This window comes from Vipera ursinii (genome assembly GCF_947247035.1).
Source record: "Vipera ursinii genome assembly, chromosome: 4".
NCBI lineage: Eukaryota > Metazoa > Chordata > Lepidosauria > Squamata > Viperidae > Vipera > Vipera ursinii.
Window position 1 is genome coordinate 16,412,546 of NC_139514.1, and position 21,083 is coordinate 16,433,628.

Genomic DNA, 21,083 nt, shown 5'->3' on the forward strand with positions numbered 1-21,083 from the left:
AAGAATTTGCCCATTTTTACAAATTTATAATTTTGGGAGTGCCTGGATGCCATTCAGAGCTGTTGTGGGCATTGTGATGTCAACGGATACCAAATGTAAGAGGCAATGGATGGAACGGTATGTATAGTTTTAATTAGGAAGGAGATTTGAATGCCGTTCTTTTACATAAGAACTAAAAACAATGAATATTGATTCAGATATTTGAAAGAGATGAAACAGTGAAGGAGAGACAGAGTATAGATCTTTAAATGGCAGAAGACTGCATGAGTAATAGGAAGACATTAAAGGAAGGGAAAAATATAAGCTCACAATGAAGAAAATTTTTCCTGTCAGACAGATTTTATTTTGAGATGATCTCTCTGAAGGAATGATAGAAGGTCTATTTATTCAAGTTTTTTAAACAGGATCAGGCGGAAAAGCTGAAAGAACAATACAATGAAAGAGGTTTCTGTCTTGAGAGATTCTTTAATGAGATAGCCTAATAGCCTTTTCCTTTACTCTCAGTGTCTGCATTCTTTTCTAATGGTTACTATGGAATAATGGAATAATACTAATAGAATATTAAATAATAATAAATAAAACAGAAAGAAACTGTCGATTCTGGTACTAGTGTGATATATAAAACATTGCTAGTATGTGACTTAATCCTACAAATAACTCCTAGTGGTTACTAGTATCCACTGCTACAAAAACTACCTGAAGATTTATTTGTAAATAAATTTGGACACTTGTGTTTTCCAATCCTAGAATAAATTTTTGCGATCATGGATCAGTTGCATTTAAAACTGTTTTCAAAACACTGTACCAAAATATTCTGATAGAAATCAATACTTCTATCTGTAAAAGCATAATGTATCCATAATAGCTAATGAATTTTTAAATCATCCAATTAGTAATGATTGAAAGCAATGAATAGCCTCTGAAAGTACATAAAAACAGAGCCAGCCCTACCATTAAGCAGAGAGAAGCAATTTATTTATTTCTTTAATCAATATATACCTGGGAAGTCCTTAAAATTGCTCACAAAATTAAAAACCTAAAAACTTAGAATATACTGTAGGTTAAAAACATAAATCAAAATTATCACTAAAATAAGTTAACAAAAACCTGATAAATGAAATAGTTTTTTTCTGACTTGCATAATGCTGGAAAAGTTTAACTAAATATAATTTATGAAGAATGGTGTTTGCATAGCTGGGATCAATATGGGAGAACGATGGACCTCTGAGGAGAATGCATCTTCAAAAGGCAGGAAGAAGGCCTGAAGTACTTCCTGAAATTTTGTAAGAATTTGCTTTGCTAAAAGATTGTATAGTTGTTGTTGTTTTTCTTTAAAACAGATTTTTCATTGTTTTTAAATGCCTTTATTTGACTCTGAATTTGCACAAGTCGATTAGGATTTGCCTTCTATGAAGATTTATAAATCTAATGGGAAGCATATATCAACTCTAATAATTTAACCTACTTTCATGAAAAAAAATTCTAGTATAGTAATTTGGAATTAAAAATAAATATGATGAATATGTCCAATTGAATTGGCCATGCTTGCAAACCTATACATGTCGAATGACTCAACAGTCCTCAGGCTGTATTCAAGAGCTCTTTCCTATTTTATATCAGAAACTAATTTAAGTACAATATAGTAAGCCAAATTCTGGAGTATGAAAATATTTTCTAATTATCTGATCTAGTGTGTTACATTATACTTTATACTACTGTATAAAGTTGCGTGGCTACATGTATTAGCTTAGACAATTTTCTGCAATTGTAATAGTGAGGAAGGTGATATATTTAATTCTGAACTTTGCATCTGAGATGAAAATAAAAAGGCCCATCATCAAAAACTCTGTTTGGGCATCGGGAACTTGATTGAATGTACAGATTGTGGACTTTCCTTGAACGAGTGAAACAGCTCATGAGTTTTCTAACAGTTAAATCACTGTGCGAACTTGCCAATTTACAAAACTTTCCATGTGACCCAATGTGAGCTCCCTGGATTTAAACTTTTAAAAATCTATCCATTTGACCTGATGATGTTTTTTAATATTTATTTTTCAACTGGGTATCTGAATGGAATATACTTAGAGCAGACTTCTTGAAAAATCAATGAGAAGTCAGCTAGTCATCAACAAACTAGGGTTTCATTTCTAAGGTTGTCTAAGGTTAGATTCATTCCACTGATTTTATTTTTTAAATATGCCATAAATTTATTTATAAAAACAGAGAAAGGTGGAAATGGCTAAATGAAGCTCCATGTTAATGTGAAAGCATATGCATTGTGATTCTGTTGAAGTCTATATTCTGTAAAGTCTTAGTAACTTCTTTGTTTAAACTCATGAAGATTCACTGTGGTAGTTGTTATAAGCCCTATTAGCCCCAATCTAATTCAACAGTTAGAATTACTAGACTGACAGCAGGCTTGCTGCTATCCTCATTCCCATCAAAATGAAATAGAAAGCCAACCCCAGAAGTGAATAGTCTACACTACTTTTGTTATCTGTCCACACCTTTTGCAATGATGACCTTCCAGAATTTGAAACTGAAGAGGGGTTAAACATCAGGTGGTCCACAAAGTATCATGAGTGACAGCTCAGTCAGCTCATGTGAATCTAATCACTTGGAAGATTAGCATACCCAAGTAGGACTCATATATTTAGCAAAATCAAATGTATACTGCTTCAGATGTTCAAAATATTTGATGTTGGAAGTAAACAATTGTTTTGAGGGGGGGGGGCCTTTATGTTTGGCATTGAGAACATGGTGTGTATGTTTCCAGTGATGGCTGCTGCTGGGGATTGCTTGATCAGTGTGTGATGATGGATGTGGTAATCACAAAACACTGGTTTACTGGAGACCAAACTAATGACCTTGCCTCTCCATCACCTGAGGTTACTTTTGCCATCTTTCTGGGCACCTGGGCATGATTCCAAATAAAGCACTGGGCTAAAAACACTTGCTATTTATTATTATCATTATTTAATTCAATAGGGGGCCTAGAGACATTTGTATACACTAGGACGACATTGAAGACTACATCAGAGATTGTCACACTGCTTTCTATTTAATATTTCTTCTTTTAATTAAAATAATATAAAGTCAAGCAGAGCTGCAAGTCTGAAGCATTAGTGCCCAGAAATACTGTGGTCACTTCCCTGATGTACTAATCTTTTGCTTCCTCTGTGAGAATCTTCCACAATGTGTGGATGTTCAAAATGCACTATAATATATGTTCTTTTGGCAGTGGTTGTCTGATTATCTAGAAATTGAATTCTGTCTTGTCCATTTCTACACCCCTTCTTCCTTTTGGAATTATATGTGATAAAAACCTTAGAGAGGCTACAAAGCCAAGATGCCCTTGAGTTGAGCTTAGTTCTGATTATTACATGGATCGTCCATGATACTTTCTAGGCAACACTATGGAGGATATAAACAATAAACAATGTTTGCATTCAGAATAGGTTTAGGAGCACAGTGGCTCATGTGGTTAGGATGCTGAGTTGCAAGTTAGCAAGCCCACGTTTGAGGCCCAAGTGCTACCATGGGGCAGGGTGAGCTTTGCTGTAGCTCCTGCTAGGGATATGAAAGGAGCCCTCAACTATGTGTTCCCCAGGGCAAGGGTGATGTCACCAGCTAATCCTTTCAACCTGGAAGTGCCTCGGTGCAATGCAATTCAGAATAAGTCCATTCATAAGAAATAAAACAAATGGCACTCCACTTCATGTTACTAAATCATAATAATTTAAGTGACTAATCTGATTTCAGACAAGTGGCTATCCAGTCTCTTCTTAAAAATGTCAGAGCATTCACAGTTCTGGAGGCAGGTTGTTCCACTGGTTAATTGTTCTAAGTGTCAGGAAATTTTTCCTTAGTTCAAGGTTGCTTCTCTCCTTAATTAGTTTCCATCCTTTGCTTCCCGTCCTGCCTTCAGATGCTTTGGAGAACAGCTTGACTTCCTCTTTTTTGTGGCAGCCCTTGAGATATTGGAACACTGCTATCATGTTCTTCTCTTCATTAAACTACACATACCCAATTCCAGCAACCATTTTTAGCCTCCAGTCCCTCATCATATTTGTTGCTCTTCTCTGTACTCTTTCTAGAGTCTCAGCATCTTTTTTTTTTACATTGTGGTGACCAAATCTGGATGCAGTATTCCAAGTGTGGTCTTAACCAAGGCATTGTAAAGTGATATTAACACTTCACATGGTCTTGATTCTATCCCACTGTTAATGCAGCCTAGCACTGTGTTGGCTCCTAGACTGGAGCAAAACGCAGAACTGACTGCTTTATATTTGGTAGACCGGGTGCTCCACCCAACACACACACACACACACACACACACACACACACACCTATCCTCCCTGGCCTCTACTGACAGGAGTGAGGGGGAGCCTGTGGCCTAAAGTTTAATACAGCTGCCTAACATGCAAGCTGCCCAGGTTTGAATCCCAGAGGGGTAAGACTAGCTGATGAGAGCTAAGGAGCTAGAAATAGCTATACTAGTCTCCCTTTAACTCTTTGTCAGTCACAAAATTTTGAAGTTACAGTGTTCACAGTAGTGACGTCTGCCTTGAGCCTAGCCAACATAACATTTTCCCCCCAAAATGCAAGATAGATAGAAGAGAATGTTGCTGTTGACAGATTTCTAGTTTTCAGCCTGTTGGAAACATACTATCACTGTGTTTTTTTAAAAAAATATACTGTGTCAAAATTTATTTTGCACTTTCTCAGAAATATTCTTCTCTTGCTTTCTATCTCAGGAGGCCTAAGAAATTATTCTGAATTTTTCTTGGTGCTTCAGCTGGGGGGGGGGGGCTACCTGTCAGCCTTGTGAATAGACTAGACCAGAAACACATCAAAAATACTTGGTCTGATGTTATTGTAAGGTTGCATTACTAGAATCTTGCAACTCTGAAAATATATCTCTTTCACACACACCCTCTCACTTTTACAGTCCATCCATTCTGAGATGTTTATCACACCTCCATTCCTTCTGTAGACTCAGCTGCCACTTGTGTGACCATTGTCTAGTCCAGGGCTTTTCAATCGGTGGTATGTGTAACACCTGTGGTACATTAGCACATGGCAGGTGGTATACAGCCCTGCCCAGCCAAGTGTAGTGGGGGAGGGAATGAGCCAGTGCAGCACAGGACTTACTGTGAGAGTCGTCCGGAGCTGCAGAGTGGCTGGGGTGAGGCAAAGGCCCCAGGCTCACTTCCAGCTCACCCGGATGAGAAAGGAGGAGGAGGGGGGCAGAGACAGGACAGGCTATAAAAGGAGGCAGTTTGGGTGGGAGAGGGAGAGAGAAAAAAAGAGGCAGCCTTGGGAGGAAGAGGAGTCAGCTCTAGCTGCACTGAAGGGAAGGAAGGATGAGGGTGGTGGGAGAGAAGATCAAGCAGGCCGGCCATGAGCCTATCTACAACTTCTGTTGCAGCCATCCGTGCTGCCAGCAACGGCAAGAAATGCAGCGGAGGAGGTGGTTGCCTTCCACGAGGAATGAAGAAAGACAGCATCGGCTGGAGGTGAGACACGGAGGGAGGGAGGGAGATGACAGTGGAAGGATTCTTATGTGCTTTTGTGACTTTGAAGTTCTGGGATTTGTGCAATGTGGGCTTTGTGTTCTTAAGGAGTGTTTGGCAATTTCTATTTGGCTGATGGCTGATGTCTCCTGTTAGATTCTATTGCTTTATTGTTAGCTGTAAGTTTTGCTGCAAGGGATTTTGAAGTATTTTTCTCCTGAATGGATTTTGCCTGTAACATTCCTTTACTTATGAATGGAGCCATTTGGGGAGGCTGCCAGTACTTACTACATTTTTTTTTCTTCCTTAAGTGCTGGCTGCCAGCTCCTTAACTTTCCTTTCTAGCCAGTGGCTAATTCTTAAAGGGGAATGCATCTTTTTAAGCTAGTTCCCTCAGCGGCTTGTCTTTTCTGTCTCTGGAGGCTTTTCCTTGTTTGATGAATATATGGAAGAGGGAAAATATGGGTGTTTTTTTTCAAATTCTTCCTTCAGAAGGAAATGGGAATGAGAAAGAGGGAGGCAGGGAAGGAGGGAGTGAGGGAAGGAAGTCCCACCTTAGCACTTGGCCACCAGCAGCCCTGCTATTGACTTTGCTTGTCAAAAGGTTTCAAAAGGGGATCACATGACCCTGGGACACTGTGACCATCATAAATATGAATCAGTCGCCAAGCATTCAAATATAAATCACATGACCCCGGGCATGCTGCAATGGTCATAAGTGTGAAAAATGGTCATGCAGTAAGTCATTTCAGTGCAATTGAACAGGGTTTTTTTTTTGGTCATCAAGTTTTTGGCACCTTGCTAGGTGGTACTCGAATATTGCCATATCCTAAAAGTGGTACAATCGATGAAAAGGTTGAAAAACCCTGATCTAGTCTGCAGCTCTTCCTCCTGTCTCACAAGATCATTTGCACATGCCATTACACAACTTCAGGTAATGCTGTTTTCTGTTACAAGTCTTTCTATCACTGTGAAACCTCTCTGACTGTCCTCACTTCCCAATCTAAAAGACCAAATGGGAGAAGTTTCTTCTTGTTTGCTTCCTTTGGAATGTCTCTCAAGTATAGCAAGACATAAAGGGTTCAGACTTCTGGAAAAAGGATTGTACATCGAAAGAGTTACACGTGCCCTAAATAATTTAATTATAAGCTGCGTTGGAGGTGTTTTTTTTAAAAAAGGAAAACAGGATACAAATATTTTAAACAAATAAATGAATTGTGAGGCCTTTACACCGATGAGAGTTTCTCTAAATGTCTCTTCTTGTTTGAAAGCAATTTGCTTTTGTCAAATTGTAGATCAATTAAAAATGCTGAAGAATTTTTCAAAATGGCACCAGTGCAACTCCTGCATAAGCTTCCGCATAATGAAATACTCAAAGAGACATCTAAGCAGCTTGTGGTATCACTCAGTTTCTCCAGACTAGAGCCTACTGGTCATAGTGGTGTATTACAGACATAATTCTCAACTGATTGTACTGGTGAGAATTATAGTCCATCATATCAGGAGACTATCAAATTACAAGTTTTTCTTTTGTGTTTGCAGCATGCCCAGGAAGAATATATTTGATTAAAAAAATGGAAAACATTCTATATTATTTTCAACTTCATGCAGAAAAAAGAAATGTTTGGATCTCTTCCTTTAAACGTGCATGAAATGCTCAGAGATCTCACAATCTAGAAAAGCCCTTTTAATTTCCAAGCAGTGCAGGACCATGTTTTCTTGGAAAGGCTGCTGGCAAACAAAACTGACTTTCTATGCATAACCTTGACATCACAGACCCTTGGCAACAAACTCATCCATTTTCCCCTCCTGAAAAAAAAACAACCCACACAAATCTCTGCTCTTTTGCAATGTTATATATTTTCTTGTTTCCTGAAGCCCCAGGGTTTTGAATTAATTGCACACAGTTTCTCATAAAGCTGGCAAATTATAGGAGAGGTCCTTTGGAAATATCACACAAAGCAGCAGTGCTTAATTTTTATGCATTGTGGTACTCCAGGGAAAGCAATATCATAAATTGTTGTTTTGCTAAATTGCCTTCAAATTAAAGGCTTCCACAGTATAGTAACTTAACTCATGAGAATAGCTTTGGAGATCTATGTCAATATCCTGTTTAACTCAGTATTCTGAGTCCAATGGGGCCATATCTGGATTCTTCTGTATTTTTCAGCACTGAAGCTCCCATACTATTTCCTCTTCCTTACTCATTGTCTTGAAATGCTGCTGGAGTATATATATGTCTCACTGGCTTGTGTAATAAAAATGGAAGTTGGTCATAAATACCACTTGTGCCTCTCCACTAAGTTTGTGAATAGGGAAATTAGCTGAATGATTTCTGCAACATTCTCTAGAAGGGTTGGATTTTCCCCTTACCAAGCCCATAACAAGAAGCAATTCTTCCAGTAATTCCAATAATTTCTCACAACATTTACCATGCAATAAGAGGTCATTATAGTCAAAAAATTTAATCTTTCTCAGGCTGTAGGTTGCAGATGTGTTGGTGTAGGAGATGACCAGGCTGAACCAGAGAGAGGAGTCATGAATCCCTTCATGCCCACAAGAGATCTAAGTCCAGCCTACCTTGAATTTCTTTTATCCTTATCAATCACCAATTTCCTTTGGCTGTTAGTAGTTCAGATTCTTGTAGAGAGCTTAAGCTTGCAATGAATGTTTATACTCATTTGAACTGCCTGGATCTCCTGATTTCCCTGGTGCTTGACAGTTGGATCACAATTCCCTTCATTCACATTGTCCAAGGGGAAGACTCCACCTTCTCAGTGACAATAGCAATAGGAAAACAAAAAATGTCCTCTGAAAATTTTCACCAAATATATGGACAGAGAATTTTTTCCTTTAAATTTCTCCAAAGAATTTTTCATCAACTTACCAAAGTCATAACTCACTTTTTAATAATCATAGTTAGCATTACTATATGGGAAAAATACTATACTGTGTCATGGTTCCGACAGATGCAATTCTTCAAAGAACCTCAAGCATTGTTTACCTTTGTTGTTGTTGTTGTTAGTTGCGAAGTCGTGTCCAACCCATTGCGACCCTATGGAAAATGTTCCTCCAGGCCTTCCTGTCCTCTACCATCTTCTGGAGTCCATTTAAGCTCACGCCTACTGCTTCAGTGACTCCATCCAGCCACCTCATTCTCTGTCGTCCCCTTCTTCTATTGCCCTCGATCATTCCCAGCATTAGGCTCTTCTCCAGTGAGTCCTTCCTTCTCATTAGGTGGCCAAAGTATTTGAGTTTTAGCTTCAGGATCTGGCCTTCTAAAGAGCAGTCAGGGTTGATCTCCTCTAGGACTGACCGGTTTGATCGCCTTGCAGTCCAAGGAACTCGCAGGAGTCTTCTCCAGCACCATAGTTCAAAGGCTTCAATTCTTTGGCGCTCAGCCTTTCTTATGGTCCAGCTTTCACTGCCATACATTGCAACTGGGAAGACCATAGCCTTGACTATACACACTTTTGTTGACAGGGTGATGTTTCTGCTTTTTAGTGTGCTGTCTAGATTTGCCATGGCTTTCCTCCCAAGGAGCAAGCGTCTTTTAATTTCTTGGCTACATTCCCCATCTACAGTGATCTTGGAGCCCAGGAAAATAAAATCTGTCACTACCTCCATTTCTTCCCCATCTATTTGCCAGGAATTGAGAGTGCCAGATGCAAAAATGGGCATGATAAAGGACCAAAATGGCAGGGACCTAACAGAGGCAGAAGAGATTAAGAAGAGGTGGCAAAATTACACAGAAGAACTATACAAGAATGAGCTTAACGTCCCTGATAATCACAATGAGGTGGTCACTGACCCCGAGCCAGACATCCTAGAATGTGAAGTGAAGTGGGCCTTAGAAAAGCTGAGCAACAACAAAGCTAGTGGAGGTGACAGTATTCCAGCTGAGCTATTCAAAATCTTAAAAGATGATGCAGTAAAAGTGCTACACTCAATTTGCCAGCAAATTTGGAAAACTCAACAGTGGCCACAGGATTGGAAAAGATCAGTTTACATTCCAATTCCAAAGAAAGGCAGTGCCAAAGAATGTTCAAACTATTGCACCATTGCACTCATTTCTCATGCTAGTAAAGTTATGCTTAAAATCCTACAAGCTAGACTCCAGCAGTATGTGGATCAAGAACTACCAGAAGTACAGGCAGGATTTCAAAGAGGCAGAGGAACTAGAGATCAAATTGCTAACCTACGCTGGATCATGGAGAAAGCTAGAGAGTTCCAGAAAAACATCTACTTCTGCTTCAGCCTTTGATTGTGTGGATCATAACAAACTGTGGCAAGTCCTTAAAGAGATGGGCATACCAGACCATCTTATTTGTCTCTTGAGAAACCTATATGCGGGCCAAGAAGCAACAGTGAGAACTAGACATGGAACCACTGATTGGTTCAAAATTGGGAAAGGAGTCCGGCAAGGCTGTATACTGTCGCCTTGCCTATTTAACTTATATGCAGAGCACATCATGAGAAAGGCAGGGCTAGATGAATCAAAAGTTGGAATTAAGATTGCCGGAAGAAACATCAACAACCTAAGATATGCAGATGATACCACTCTAATGGCAGAAAGTGAAGAGGAACTAAAGAGCCTCTTGTTGCAAGTGAAGAAGGAGAGTGCAAAACTTGGGTTGTTTACCTTAAGGAGTCTTTAATCAAAGAGCATAGCTTCTGCACCTACATGGTCAAGCCAAAATCTGGATTCCCCTCCCCTAAGCACACAGTATCAAAACACAGTTCCTCCCTCTAATTAACTGTCATAAATCACATTCTCCAATTAGTTTTAATTGTAAGCTTTCCCTCCTGTTAAACAACCGCCAAATTCTTATCTTCTCTTATTTCAAAACAGCCTTGAGAAACATTCTTCCTACTTCCCCCCAGCATCAACTAATTCTAACTTTAAAAGTAACACACAAGTTTTAAAGAAGCAAAACTGCCTCTCCACATGTTGTCAAAGCAAGAACATCTGATGTTAGCAGTGTTGACATACTGTTTTTGTTTTTTGTTTTGCTGGAACTTAATAGAAGTGTGGGAGACAAGGTCAACCTAGTGAAGTAGCCCAGATAGAAGCATACTCAGAAATATTAGCTCTGTCTTTATTGTAAGATTACATTCACAGAATCTTTGAAGATTGAAATTACATCTCCCCCCCCACCTATACAGTCCAGGAAACTAGGGAGAGTTCCTTATGATACATTTGCCAAATCCCCATTTCTCTTGCCAGCTCAGGTGCCTTTTATCAACCTACTTTGCAGTTCTTTCTCTTATCTCCCAAGGTCATTCTCACATACAGTTACAGTCAGAGTCATTGAGATGGATAAAGAGAGAATGATGCAATGAAAGACAAGAAAGTCACAGATGATGATGATGATGATGATGATGATTAGATGTCCACCCTTCCTTGTAACTCAGAATTTCTCCTCTCCTTTGGAATAAATTCTAAAGCAAACCCTCTGACCAAACAGAAGGACAACTGCAGCAAAATGCAGAAGAATTTCTCTGCCCATTCATAATAGTAATCCGTAAAGTAAAAAAGAAAAAAGTGCAGAAAACTAAATAGCAACTGGGTGTTTTCCCCCCCAGTAAGATGTTTTCTCAGGTTTCAACATGCCTTGAAATGTGTATTATGAGAGGCAGAGTGTCATTACTGTGACACTAATATAATTACCTGGCTCATAAGAATTCTGTCTACAGACAGTTGCTAATTGGCATGTTTATTTTTAAAATAAATTTCTAACTGCAAACAACTAAAGCATAAATCTCATTTTTAGGTTGCTTGATCAACTGCTCTCCCTTGTGGAGTATCTGTCACAATTTATTATATTTATATTCTAATATACAGTCATAGGAAGGTATTTCTCACATACATCTCACACTCAACAATTCTGTAGGGTGGGTTGATATTACAGGATCGGGAAAAATAAGCTGGTATGTCCACGTTTCCTCTTTTCCCTATTTTCCAATTGGAAGCGACTCAGAGTCATGTGACAAAGATGGGCAGCACATATATCTAATAAATAAATAAATAAAAGTTCTACAATGTTGCTTCCTTAAACAACATTTTCAGTCTGAGTAAGATACAGAGGATATTCCAACAATTTGCCTCTATTCTGAACCTACATTTTTCTTCTTTTTATGAACCTTTAAACTCTTGTTTTGGGGTGGAGTCAGGACAACTGAGTGGAGCTGAGCATTTACTGGCCAGATGCCATTCCTGATATGCCTACGCAGAGTTCATAGTAGATATTTTTTTGTGTGCCTGGATAGAGAAACATCTGCCGCTGCCTAGGACTGAACTTTCAACCTTCCGAGTGGGAGGGGAGTATCTTCACCTCTAGGCCATTGTGCCACTCCCACAGAGCCTACATTATCCACCAGATAATCATGCTGAGCACCTGACTGATTATGTGCTATCAGGTTGGTGTTGACTCATAGATAGATTTTTCTCTATGATGATGTGCCTTTAATTTGGCCCTTCACTTCTTGCAACAACGCACCCTTTTTCACTGTAACTGAGCCCACAACCCTTGCTGCTGATCTTCCCTTTCCTTCCAACTTTCCCAGCATTAGATCCTTTCTGGGGAGATGAAGATCTTCACACAGTGTATTCAAAATATAATAATTTGTTGAACCCTATCTGCATCTGAGGGACCATCATTTGCGAGTCACATCCTCCTGACTCATGAGATCCAGGAGGAAAGGAATGTGGCAAGTCCCATCCCCTAAGGAGGCTCATCCGGCAGGACCCAGAAGAAGGGTCTTCTCCATCGTGGCTCCCTCCCTCTGGAATATCCCTTCTGAAATTACACTGGCCCCCCACTTTGATAGTCTTTTGGAAGGCCCTGGAGGCCCAGAAGGTTTTGCCAGCGGGCCTGGGGAATCCAGAGTGCGATGGAGCCTATCAAATGGCTCATTTAATTGTGTGCTATCACCGGGGGTATGTGTGTATTTTTTTATTTTTTTCTTCATTGTGTTTTTATTATTTGTAAGCTGCCTAGAGTCATTGTGAGTGAATAGGCAGCTATATAAATTTTCTAAATAAATAAATGACCTGTGTGTGTTTTGCTTAGCTTCATGAGCTTCAACACTTGAAGGCATTTTCCTTCCCTCCTTTGACTTCAAATGAGAGTATGTTGGAACTGAATAAGAGTGTCTCTTTCATAGTATTTTTGAGGGGGAGTGGAAAATCTTTACCTTCACCTGATTGTTCTAGCTGCAAATGTATAGTATTCCGATATATGTTATTAAAATGAAGAGTAGTGAATTTTAATTAAAGTTTTCCTCTTCTGCTGATTTCATCATAAATGATCATACTACATATTCCCCAAAGGGAAGTAGTGTTCATTATCTTAACTTGGAAGTTTATTATTCTTTCTTCCTTCCCCAGTCATTTCTTGTACCCTACTGCAGTCCTTTGTTTCCTCTCCAGCCACCATCATGTTACTCACCACCAGGGAATAGTAAATCTTGAATCCTGGTTTAGCCACGAAGAAGTCATCTGATTTGAAGGTGATCTTCAGCTGGTTTGTCTTTGATGTAATTTTGGGAGGAACTTCTTTATATCCACACCACCGTCCTCGGATGAGAGTGCTAATTTCGGAAATATCCTCCACTTCCACAAAATCATATCTGGAGTGAAGGTGATAGATTAGTAGTCTTGCAGAGAAATGTAACTTACACAGTGATGCAAGGCAGCAGATGAGAGTGAACATTTAACATTTTAACAATCCTTTTATTTAAAAAATTAATGTGAAATCTGTGAGTCTAGAAAGCCAAAATAAGCCTCTAGCAATAGTATGTAGACTTATATACCACTTCATAGTGCTTTACAGCCCTTACTAAGCAGTTTACAGAATCAGCATATTGCTCCTAACAACCTGGCTTCTAATTTTGCCAACCTCAGAAGGATGGAAGGCTGAGTCAAATTTGAGCAGGTAAGGATCGAGCTCCTGGCAATGGGCAGAGATAGCCTGCAATACTGTATTCTAATCACTGCACCACCATGACTCCTGAACTTTTTATTTCAACCCAAAACCACCCCAGTGATGCCCTCGACGTGATGTCCCGTTGCCTGGAGGCAGTCCGGGTCTGGATGGGGAGGAACAGGCTTCAGCTCAACCCTGGCAAGACTGAGTGGCTGTGCATGCCGGCATCTTGGGAAATGCAGATTATTCCATCTCTTACTATGGGGGGGTGAGTTATTACCCCCATAGATCGGGCTCGCAACTTGGGTGTCCTCCTAGATTCACAGCTTTCCTTAGAAGACCATATAGGAGCTGTGACTAGGGGGGCCTTCGCCCAGGTTCACCTGGTGCGCCAGTTGCGGGCCTATCTAGACCGGGATGCCTTGCGTACAGTCACTCATGCGCTTGTGACCTCTCGTTTGGACTACTGCAACGCTCTCTACATGGGGCTGCCCTTGAGGACCACTCGGAGGCTTCAGCTGGTGCAGAATGCAGCCGCACGAGTAGTGTTGGGGGTCTCCCGATACTCCCATGTTACACCTCTGCTCCGTGAGCTGCATTGGCTGCCAGTTGCCCTCCGGGTGAGATTCAAGGTGCTGGTAATGACCTTTAAAGCCCTACATGGCATGGGTCCAGATTACCTATGGCAGCACCTGCTACTGGCGTCAACCTCCCTCCGTCCAGTGTGCTCCCACAGAGTGGGCCTCCTCAGGGTGCCTCCGATCAGAGAATGTCGATTGGTGGCCCCCAGGGGGAGGGCATTCTCTGTGGGCGCACCAGACCTATGGAACCGCTTGCCGGTTGAGCTCCGGACGGCCCCCAACCTTCGCTTCTTCCGACGCGATCTAAAAACTTATTTATTTGAACAATCCAGCCTGGTCTGATGGGGTTGGGGTTTGGATTTGGTTTTAACATTGTTTTAATCATCGTTTTATATTGGGCATAATTATTTAATTCTTTTTAACTTTTGTATGTAAATTTCGATATTTATTGCCCTGTACACCGCCCTGAGTCCTTCGGGAGAAGGGCGGTATAAAAATTTAATAAATATAAAATATAAATATAAGGAACAATTGCTGGAATTGGTTATGTCTAGTCTAATGAAGAGAAGGACAAGGGGTGACATGATAGCAGTGTTCCAATATCTCAGGGGTTGCCACAAAGAAGAGGAAGTCAAGCTATTTTTTAAAGCATCTGAAGGCAGGACAAGAATCAACGGATGGAAACTAACCAAAGAGAGAAGCAATCTAGAACTAAGGAGAAATTTCCTGACACTTAGAACAATTAATCAGTGGAACAACCTGCCTCCAGAATCTGTGAATGCTCCAACACTGGAAGTTTTTAAAAAGAGACTGGACAGCCATTTGTCTGAAATGATATAGGGTTTCCTGCCTGAGCGGGGTGTTGGACTAGGTGATCTCCAAGGTCCTTTCCAACTTTATTATTATTTTTATTGTTGTTATTATTGTTGTTATTATTGTTGTTATTATTATTATCTTATTGACATAGTATTGGATAAAATTCACCCATATACTTTGAATGCAAAAGAGGCATTAAACAGACAGAAAACTTGGAATATCAGCCTCCCATCGTCCTGTGCGCTCCCACAGGGAGGGCCTTCTTAGGGTTCCGCCGGTTAGGGAATGCCGGCGGGTGATTCCAAGAGGGAGGGCATTCTCTGTGGGCACGCCTGCCCTATGGAATGAACTGCCAGTGGAACTTTGGACTGCCCTGGACCTTCGTTCGTTTCGCCGGGAGCTGAAAACTTGGTTATTTGATCTTTCTGGCCTGGACTGAGGGGTTTTTAATTTAGCTTTAAATTTTAAATTTTAATTTGTTTTAATTGTGGGTTAGTCTTAATTTAATTCTATTTTAATTGTATTTATTTGTATTGTTTTAATTCGCCCTGTAAACCACCCTGAGTCCTTCGGGAATAGGGTGGTATATAAAAATCAATTAAATAAATAAATAAATATAGTTCCTTTGTGTTCTCCAAACATATTTTTATTCATATAAACATTACAAAGAACAGGTCCTGCATAAAAATAATTTTTGTTCATGCCTTATATCATTTCTCATCCAGTTTGCTTTCTCAACTGCTTCACAGAAATAAAGTACATTTAATAATATGTAGTATAAAAGAGAAAAACTGGCATCCCATTTCAAGAAATAGGCTAGTCCAGGATAAAGAAGAGGGTGAGATCCAGAGTCTAAATGAACATTTGATTACATTTAACTTTAATTCAAAAGTACATTTTATCTTGATAATGCAGTTTCTGCCCACATTTTAATTAATGGTCTCATTTATGAAAAGAGATATATTTCTATTTCTTTACAAAATAGTTTGCAACACTATAAAACCTGCAGATACTTCATAATTGATAGACATGAGGAAAGCAAGACTACAAAATAAAAAAATGAATACGTGAAAAGAGAAAAATTAGTCGGAAATAATGGCTGGGAAATGTCATTAAGAAAATTAAATCTTTCTCACCTTCCCTTTCTACATTTAAAACCACAACTGTTTAGCTACTGGTGGAGGGACTTTGCAATTCCATCCCATGCTGAGCAGGCATCAGTGGAAAATGTTTGATATACAATTTCCTTCAACTTGGGTGAGCATCCCAAATCTTGCATCAATAAGAAAAAAAGTTTGGTCAGACTGCAGTTCTTAATTTTTAAAAACATCTCTATGAAACGTGGCTAATTTACTTTTGCCTGCCTTGAAGTGAGCAATAATGAACCACACTGGATCCCCTCAGTGCTTTGATTGGCTTACCTGCAGATGTCATTTTCTGGTTCCTCCAGTCCAAACTGATGATCGAAGACCAGCTGTATTCTAGCATTTCCTGGTGAACGTAGCTTCCATGTCAGCAAGAGATTCCTGGGATAATTGTGTGGGAAACGAGGGCTCTGGATGTAGCCATTTTCCCAAACGTGGATGGTCTCCTCTTTCTTATATAAGGCTGTTAGATGATTAGTTTCTGTTAATAATCACAAAGAGGAGTTATCAATATTCAAAACTGGTTTAAAAATGATGATAGATAGAGATAGATAGATAGATAGATAGATAGATAGATAGATAGATAGATAGATAGATAGATACAGAGATTGATACAGAGATAGAGACAAAGATAGATGATAGATAGATAGACAGATAGATGATAGATACAGAGATAGATAGTGAGAGATAAAGATAGGAGAGATAGATAGATAAGAGAGAGAGAGAGAGAGAGAGAGAGAGATACAGAGTGAGAGAGAAAGATAGAGATAGACAGACATATGATAGATACAGAGATAGAGTGAGAGAGATACAGATACAGAGAGTGAGAAAGATAGATGATAGAGAGATAGACAGACAGATGATAGATACAGAGAGAGAGAGTGAGAGAGATAAAGATAGATACAGAGAGAGAGAGAGTGAGGAAGATAGATGATAGAGACAAATAGAATATTTATTGCACACTATATCTGTGAAATCAAGCATACTGTCTTTTGTGTGTGCATCTTCAAGTCAGTTTTGGATTCCTGGCAACAGCTTGGACTAGTCCCTGCAGTTTTCTGGGCAAGGCCTTTCAGAAGTCTCCTTGGGTCTGTGAGAGAGGGAGTGGCCCAAGGTCCTTCAGGTGGCTTTGTGTGCCTTAACCACTACACCAAACTGGTTCTCCTATAGTATTTTTTTAGAAATCAGAAAAGGATCTGCCTGTTGCCTGTGTATACTGTATGTGTGAGATTCAGATATTCAAGTACTGTTAAAACTCTTAAAAAATTTTTGTTGGGAATAATTACGGATGCTACGGTTGTGGACACCAAGTTGATGTTGAATTTAATTACGGCAGCAAGACTTTTGATAGGTCAATATTGGAAGAAAGAGGAACTGCCGACCATAGAAGAGTGGACTTTAAAGGTTTCCGACCTGGCAGAGATGGCGAAGATTTCGGCCTATTTGAAAGATCACTCGCAAGAACGTTATATTATGGAATGGAGAAAATGGATTGAGTTTATCCAGAACAAGTATAGGGTTAAGAAGTTTCATGTAGCATTTGAATAAGTCTTCTTTCCTTTTTTTCTTTTTCTACTTTAGTTTCTTTATATATATTTAATATTACTAAGGTTTGTCTTATCTTATATAAGCTAGAGAGTGATGGATTTTAGAGTTTATGGTTGTTAGTATATGGTTGTTTATGATTGTTTTTTTTTATATATACCTTGTATTTAGCTCTGGGAAGTCGGGGGGGAGGGGGGGAGGGGGGAGAGGTAGGGGGGAGGGAGGAGGGAGGGGGAGGGGGGATTCTTAAAGAAAAATTGTATGTTAAAACTTTTCAATAAAAAAAATTATTTTTATAATTTAATAATTATTTTACAGTGGATGAGGTACTATGAAGTGAAATAAAACCAGGAATTGTATGGATGTATGTTCTGGAATACATTTTCTATCAATCTTTAACTCTGGCAGTAGCCACACTTAGCTAGATCAATACTGGGGTAAACACCTTGGGCAGACACTATTGCTCAAGTCAGCAATGGGGCACCAGAAGGGTTATTTTTAATAGAAAACAGGATATTTAGTTCCCTATGAGAAGACTACAGTAGATATGCAAAATGTGCCACATAATTGGGGTTGCATATTCCCATGAAATGGCTAAGTGGGCTGAACTCTATTCAAGACTGAATTCTTTCAGGTTAAATTCAACCATCTGGAAATTAAATTGTCAACCTACTCAAGTTCCCACAACATACTATTTCCCTTTTGACCCAGTAAAGCATATTGTGGGAACAGAGATATAAACCAGCTGAAAAAAGCTCCCCATTTGTAGAACTCAGTGCCTTTCCCCCCCCCCCCCCAGCATTTGCCAAAAATGATTCTAGAAAATGTTGGAGTTGAGGTGGTAATTAAGGGAAAGGATGGAAGAAGCAATTCAGCTCCATATGCCTCCTCCTTCCATCCTCACCCTTTCATTCTTAATATAAATATAACTTGAAAAATGTCAGCCCTGATCCTTCAGAAAAAGGTTTCATATTTCTGGAAGTACCCAAGATCAAGAAACCGAACTCTTGAGTTCTTAATTCCACAGATGTTAGGCACTACTGACTTTGATCAAGTCAGACCATTTAATCCATTTAAGTTAAGGTTGCTGACACTAACCTATGGAGATATTCTAGAGACTCAGGTTGAAATTTTTCCTATGTCCTGAATATATCCTTTTTAATTGCCAATGCCAATGATAGACCCAGGAGCTTTCTATATTCTAAAACTGATCAATAATTTCTCTAACCCACCACCCTGGCAGCTTTATCCATGATAAGTTATGATTAGCTGAACGTGTTTCCCAAGTGTTAACAACAGCACTCTTCTCTCCAATGACAGCTAAATGAATAACTTTGGGATGGTCTGAAAAAGGTTGGGATACACATCACCTCCTGTCCTTTTCCTTCAGCATTGTTCTTGCATTTTTCCTAAAGACTTTTAAGATGTCATGGAACTTTTTGTTCTAAAAGTTTTCCCATGTCATGAGTCAATGCCAGTTTGATTCAACTGACATCTGTCTGTTAAGCAACTTCCCACTATTGTTTGCACAGTGACAATAGTTGGAAATTTCCCCTGCCATCTCACAATCCACAAAAGAGATGGTCAATGAATGGGTATTTCAGGTCAGTCCGTGCACTCATAAGTGATGTCACAGAACTTCACAATTGGACACAATTCAGTGCACATCTGTATTCTAAATTATCTTCCTCCCAGGTGTAACCACGAGGAAAGATCTTAATACAATTACATTTTAGTGTCTTAAAATTGTTAACTTCAAATGTTACCATTCCCCTCCAAATTTCTGATTGACCTTACCAAGATTTTAATGCAGGATATATTTTACAAAATTATCATCTTCATCCTCATGTTGAATTATTATTGTACTTCATGGATACATTTTCTTTAAGATAAGAGAACAATCTTACTTTCTCAAAAAGTAAGCTTAAAGTAAACATTTAATTGTATCAAATAGTAGTGGTTTAAACTTCAGAATTCTAGGATCCTGGAAATCTCTGTTTTGAAGTAAAAGAGGAATTAATATGAGACATACAGGTACCTTTTTAAAAAAAGTATTATTATATATACTCATGGATATGTCCATCCTTGGATAATCCTAACCCACTTTTTGGGGGTATATTTTGGTATCTAAAATGTTTGGCTTATCTGCAAGTGTATCAATTTTAATATTACATATGTTTTCATGAAACATGTACGGGTCATTAAATATAATGAACAAGGGACCCAGGAGAGAAAATCAATAAGTATGTGCAATTATATACCTTATGAGGAACTGATTGAGTCCTTTTAATTGAAAGACACATATTCTTCTACAGAATTTCACTTTCTGTATACATTGAGATTCCATCACTTCCTCCAACATATGCAAAAAAAATGCTCTCATTGTCAGGAAATGACCTAATTCACTCTCATACTACTTCAAATGTAATGTCTAAATTTGTAATAATTACAAACTTCTACAATGTTAGAATTTTAAGAGTGTGGGAGGAGCATTTATTGTTCATGCCAAGACCAAATTAAAGAACTCAACATAGATGACTGTTCAGATCACTCCCCAAAAGATAAGCTAATCATAACTCCCAATTATTAACGTGACCAAATGGAGAAGGCAAACTTGTCATCTTGTCCCATGACACCCCACACAATTGGGCTACATTGTTATATTTGTGATTGATAATCCAAAAATCAGATAAGTTTATATACATATGCAGAGCTTTTCATAAGAAGGGATAAGTAGAAATGGTCTAAGAAACAAGTAGGATGTTACTTTAGATCTTAGAAGGTTAGATCAAGTAGGAACCTTAAGATGAAGAATAGGTGGGAAAAAAAGTTCGAATGTTCTAGTCATAAGAGTTTACTGGCTAAATTTTAATTAAACACCTTGATTAATGGTCAACTATTATTATTGTTGTCAACATTCAATAGAGATTTCCTTTCATGTAATTAGAGGCCATTATTCCACATACTCTGGGAAGTTCAGAAAATAAAGCACGGGCCTTTACAAACCGGAGAAGTGCTATCATATTCATTCTCAGTCTTCTCTTGTTAACATTAAACTCAGTTTTATTAATTGCTCCATGTTTCCAGCTCACTGATCAACCACAAAGCATCTCTTCTGATTTGCCTCATTCTTCTGATGCAGTGGTATCCAGATTTGGATTCAACACTTAAACTGGAGAAGTAGAGTGGACTGATTATTTTCTACAATTTGGAATCTGAAAGTTAATTTCTATTGAAACTGCCTCGACTGTACAAGACTGTTTATCAGCCATGTCACTCTGCTGATTCATACATCACTCTCCTATCTCATGTTAATTTTACAGACTCCAACTGGCAAGCTGTCTCTGCTTTTTGAGCTGAAATGTTCCCTTCATCAACTGATTCTTCAGGCACATGAGAATTAGCCTGCTGTGAAAAGACTTCCAGAGGCAGTGTGATTTTAATTGTCTTTCATAAAGCTTTGGAAAGAAAGACACGAGTTGATCCACTGATAAAGGAAGACATAGTGGCAGTGACTCACCACCAACGTTGCCTCTAATTTCTGAATGCCAT

General features: G+C 39.0%; 1 protein-coding gene across 2 annotated transcripts in view; it reads right to left on the reverse strand.

The window, feature by feature from the left end:
* Positions 1-21,083, reverse strand: part of PDGFD (platelet derived growth factor D) — a 190,582-nt gene that overhangs the window by 53,535 nt on the left and 115,964 nt on the right. For both annotated transcript variants that reach the window (XM_083362418.1, XM_083362417.1), the window contains exons 2-3: positions 16,263-16,467; positions 12,968-13,148 (exon numbers count right to left, since the gene is read on the reverse strand). In XM_083362418.1, the coding sequence (XP_083218544.1) occupies positions 12,968-13,148; positions 16,263-16,467 (386 nt within the window). The remainder of the gene's footprint in view (positions 1-12,967; positions 13,149-16,262; positions 16,468-21,083) is intronic.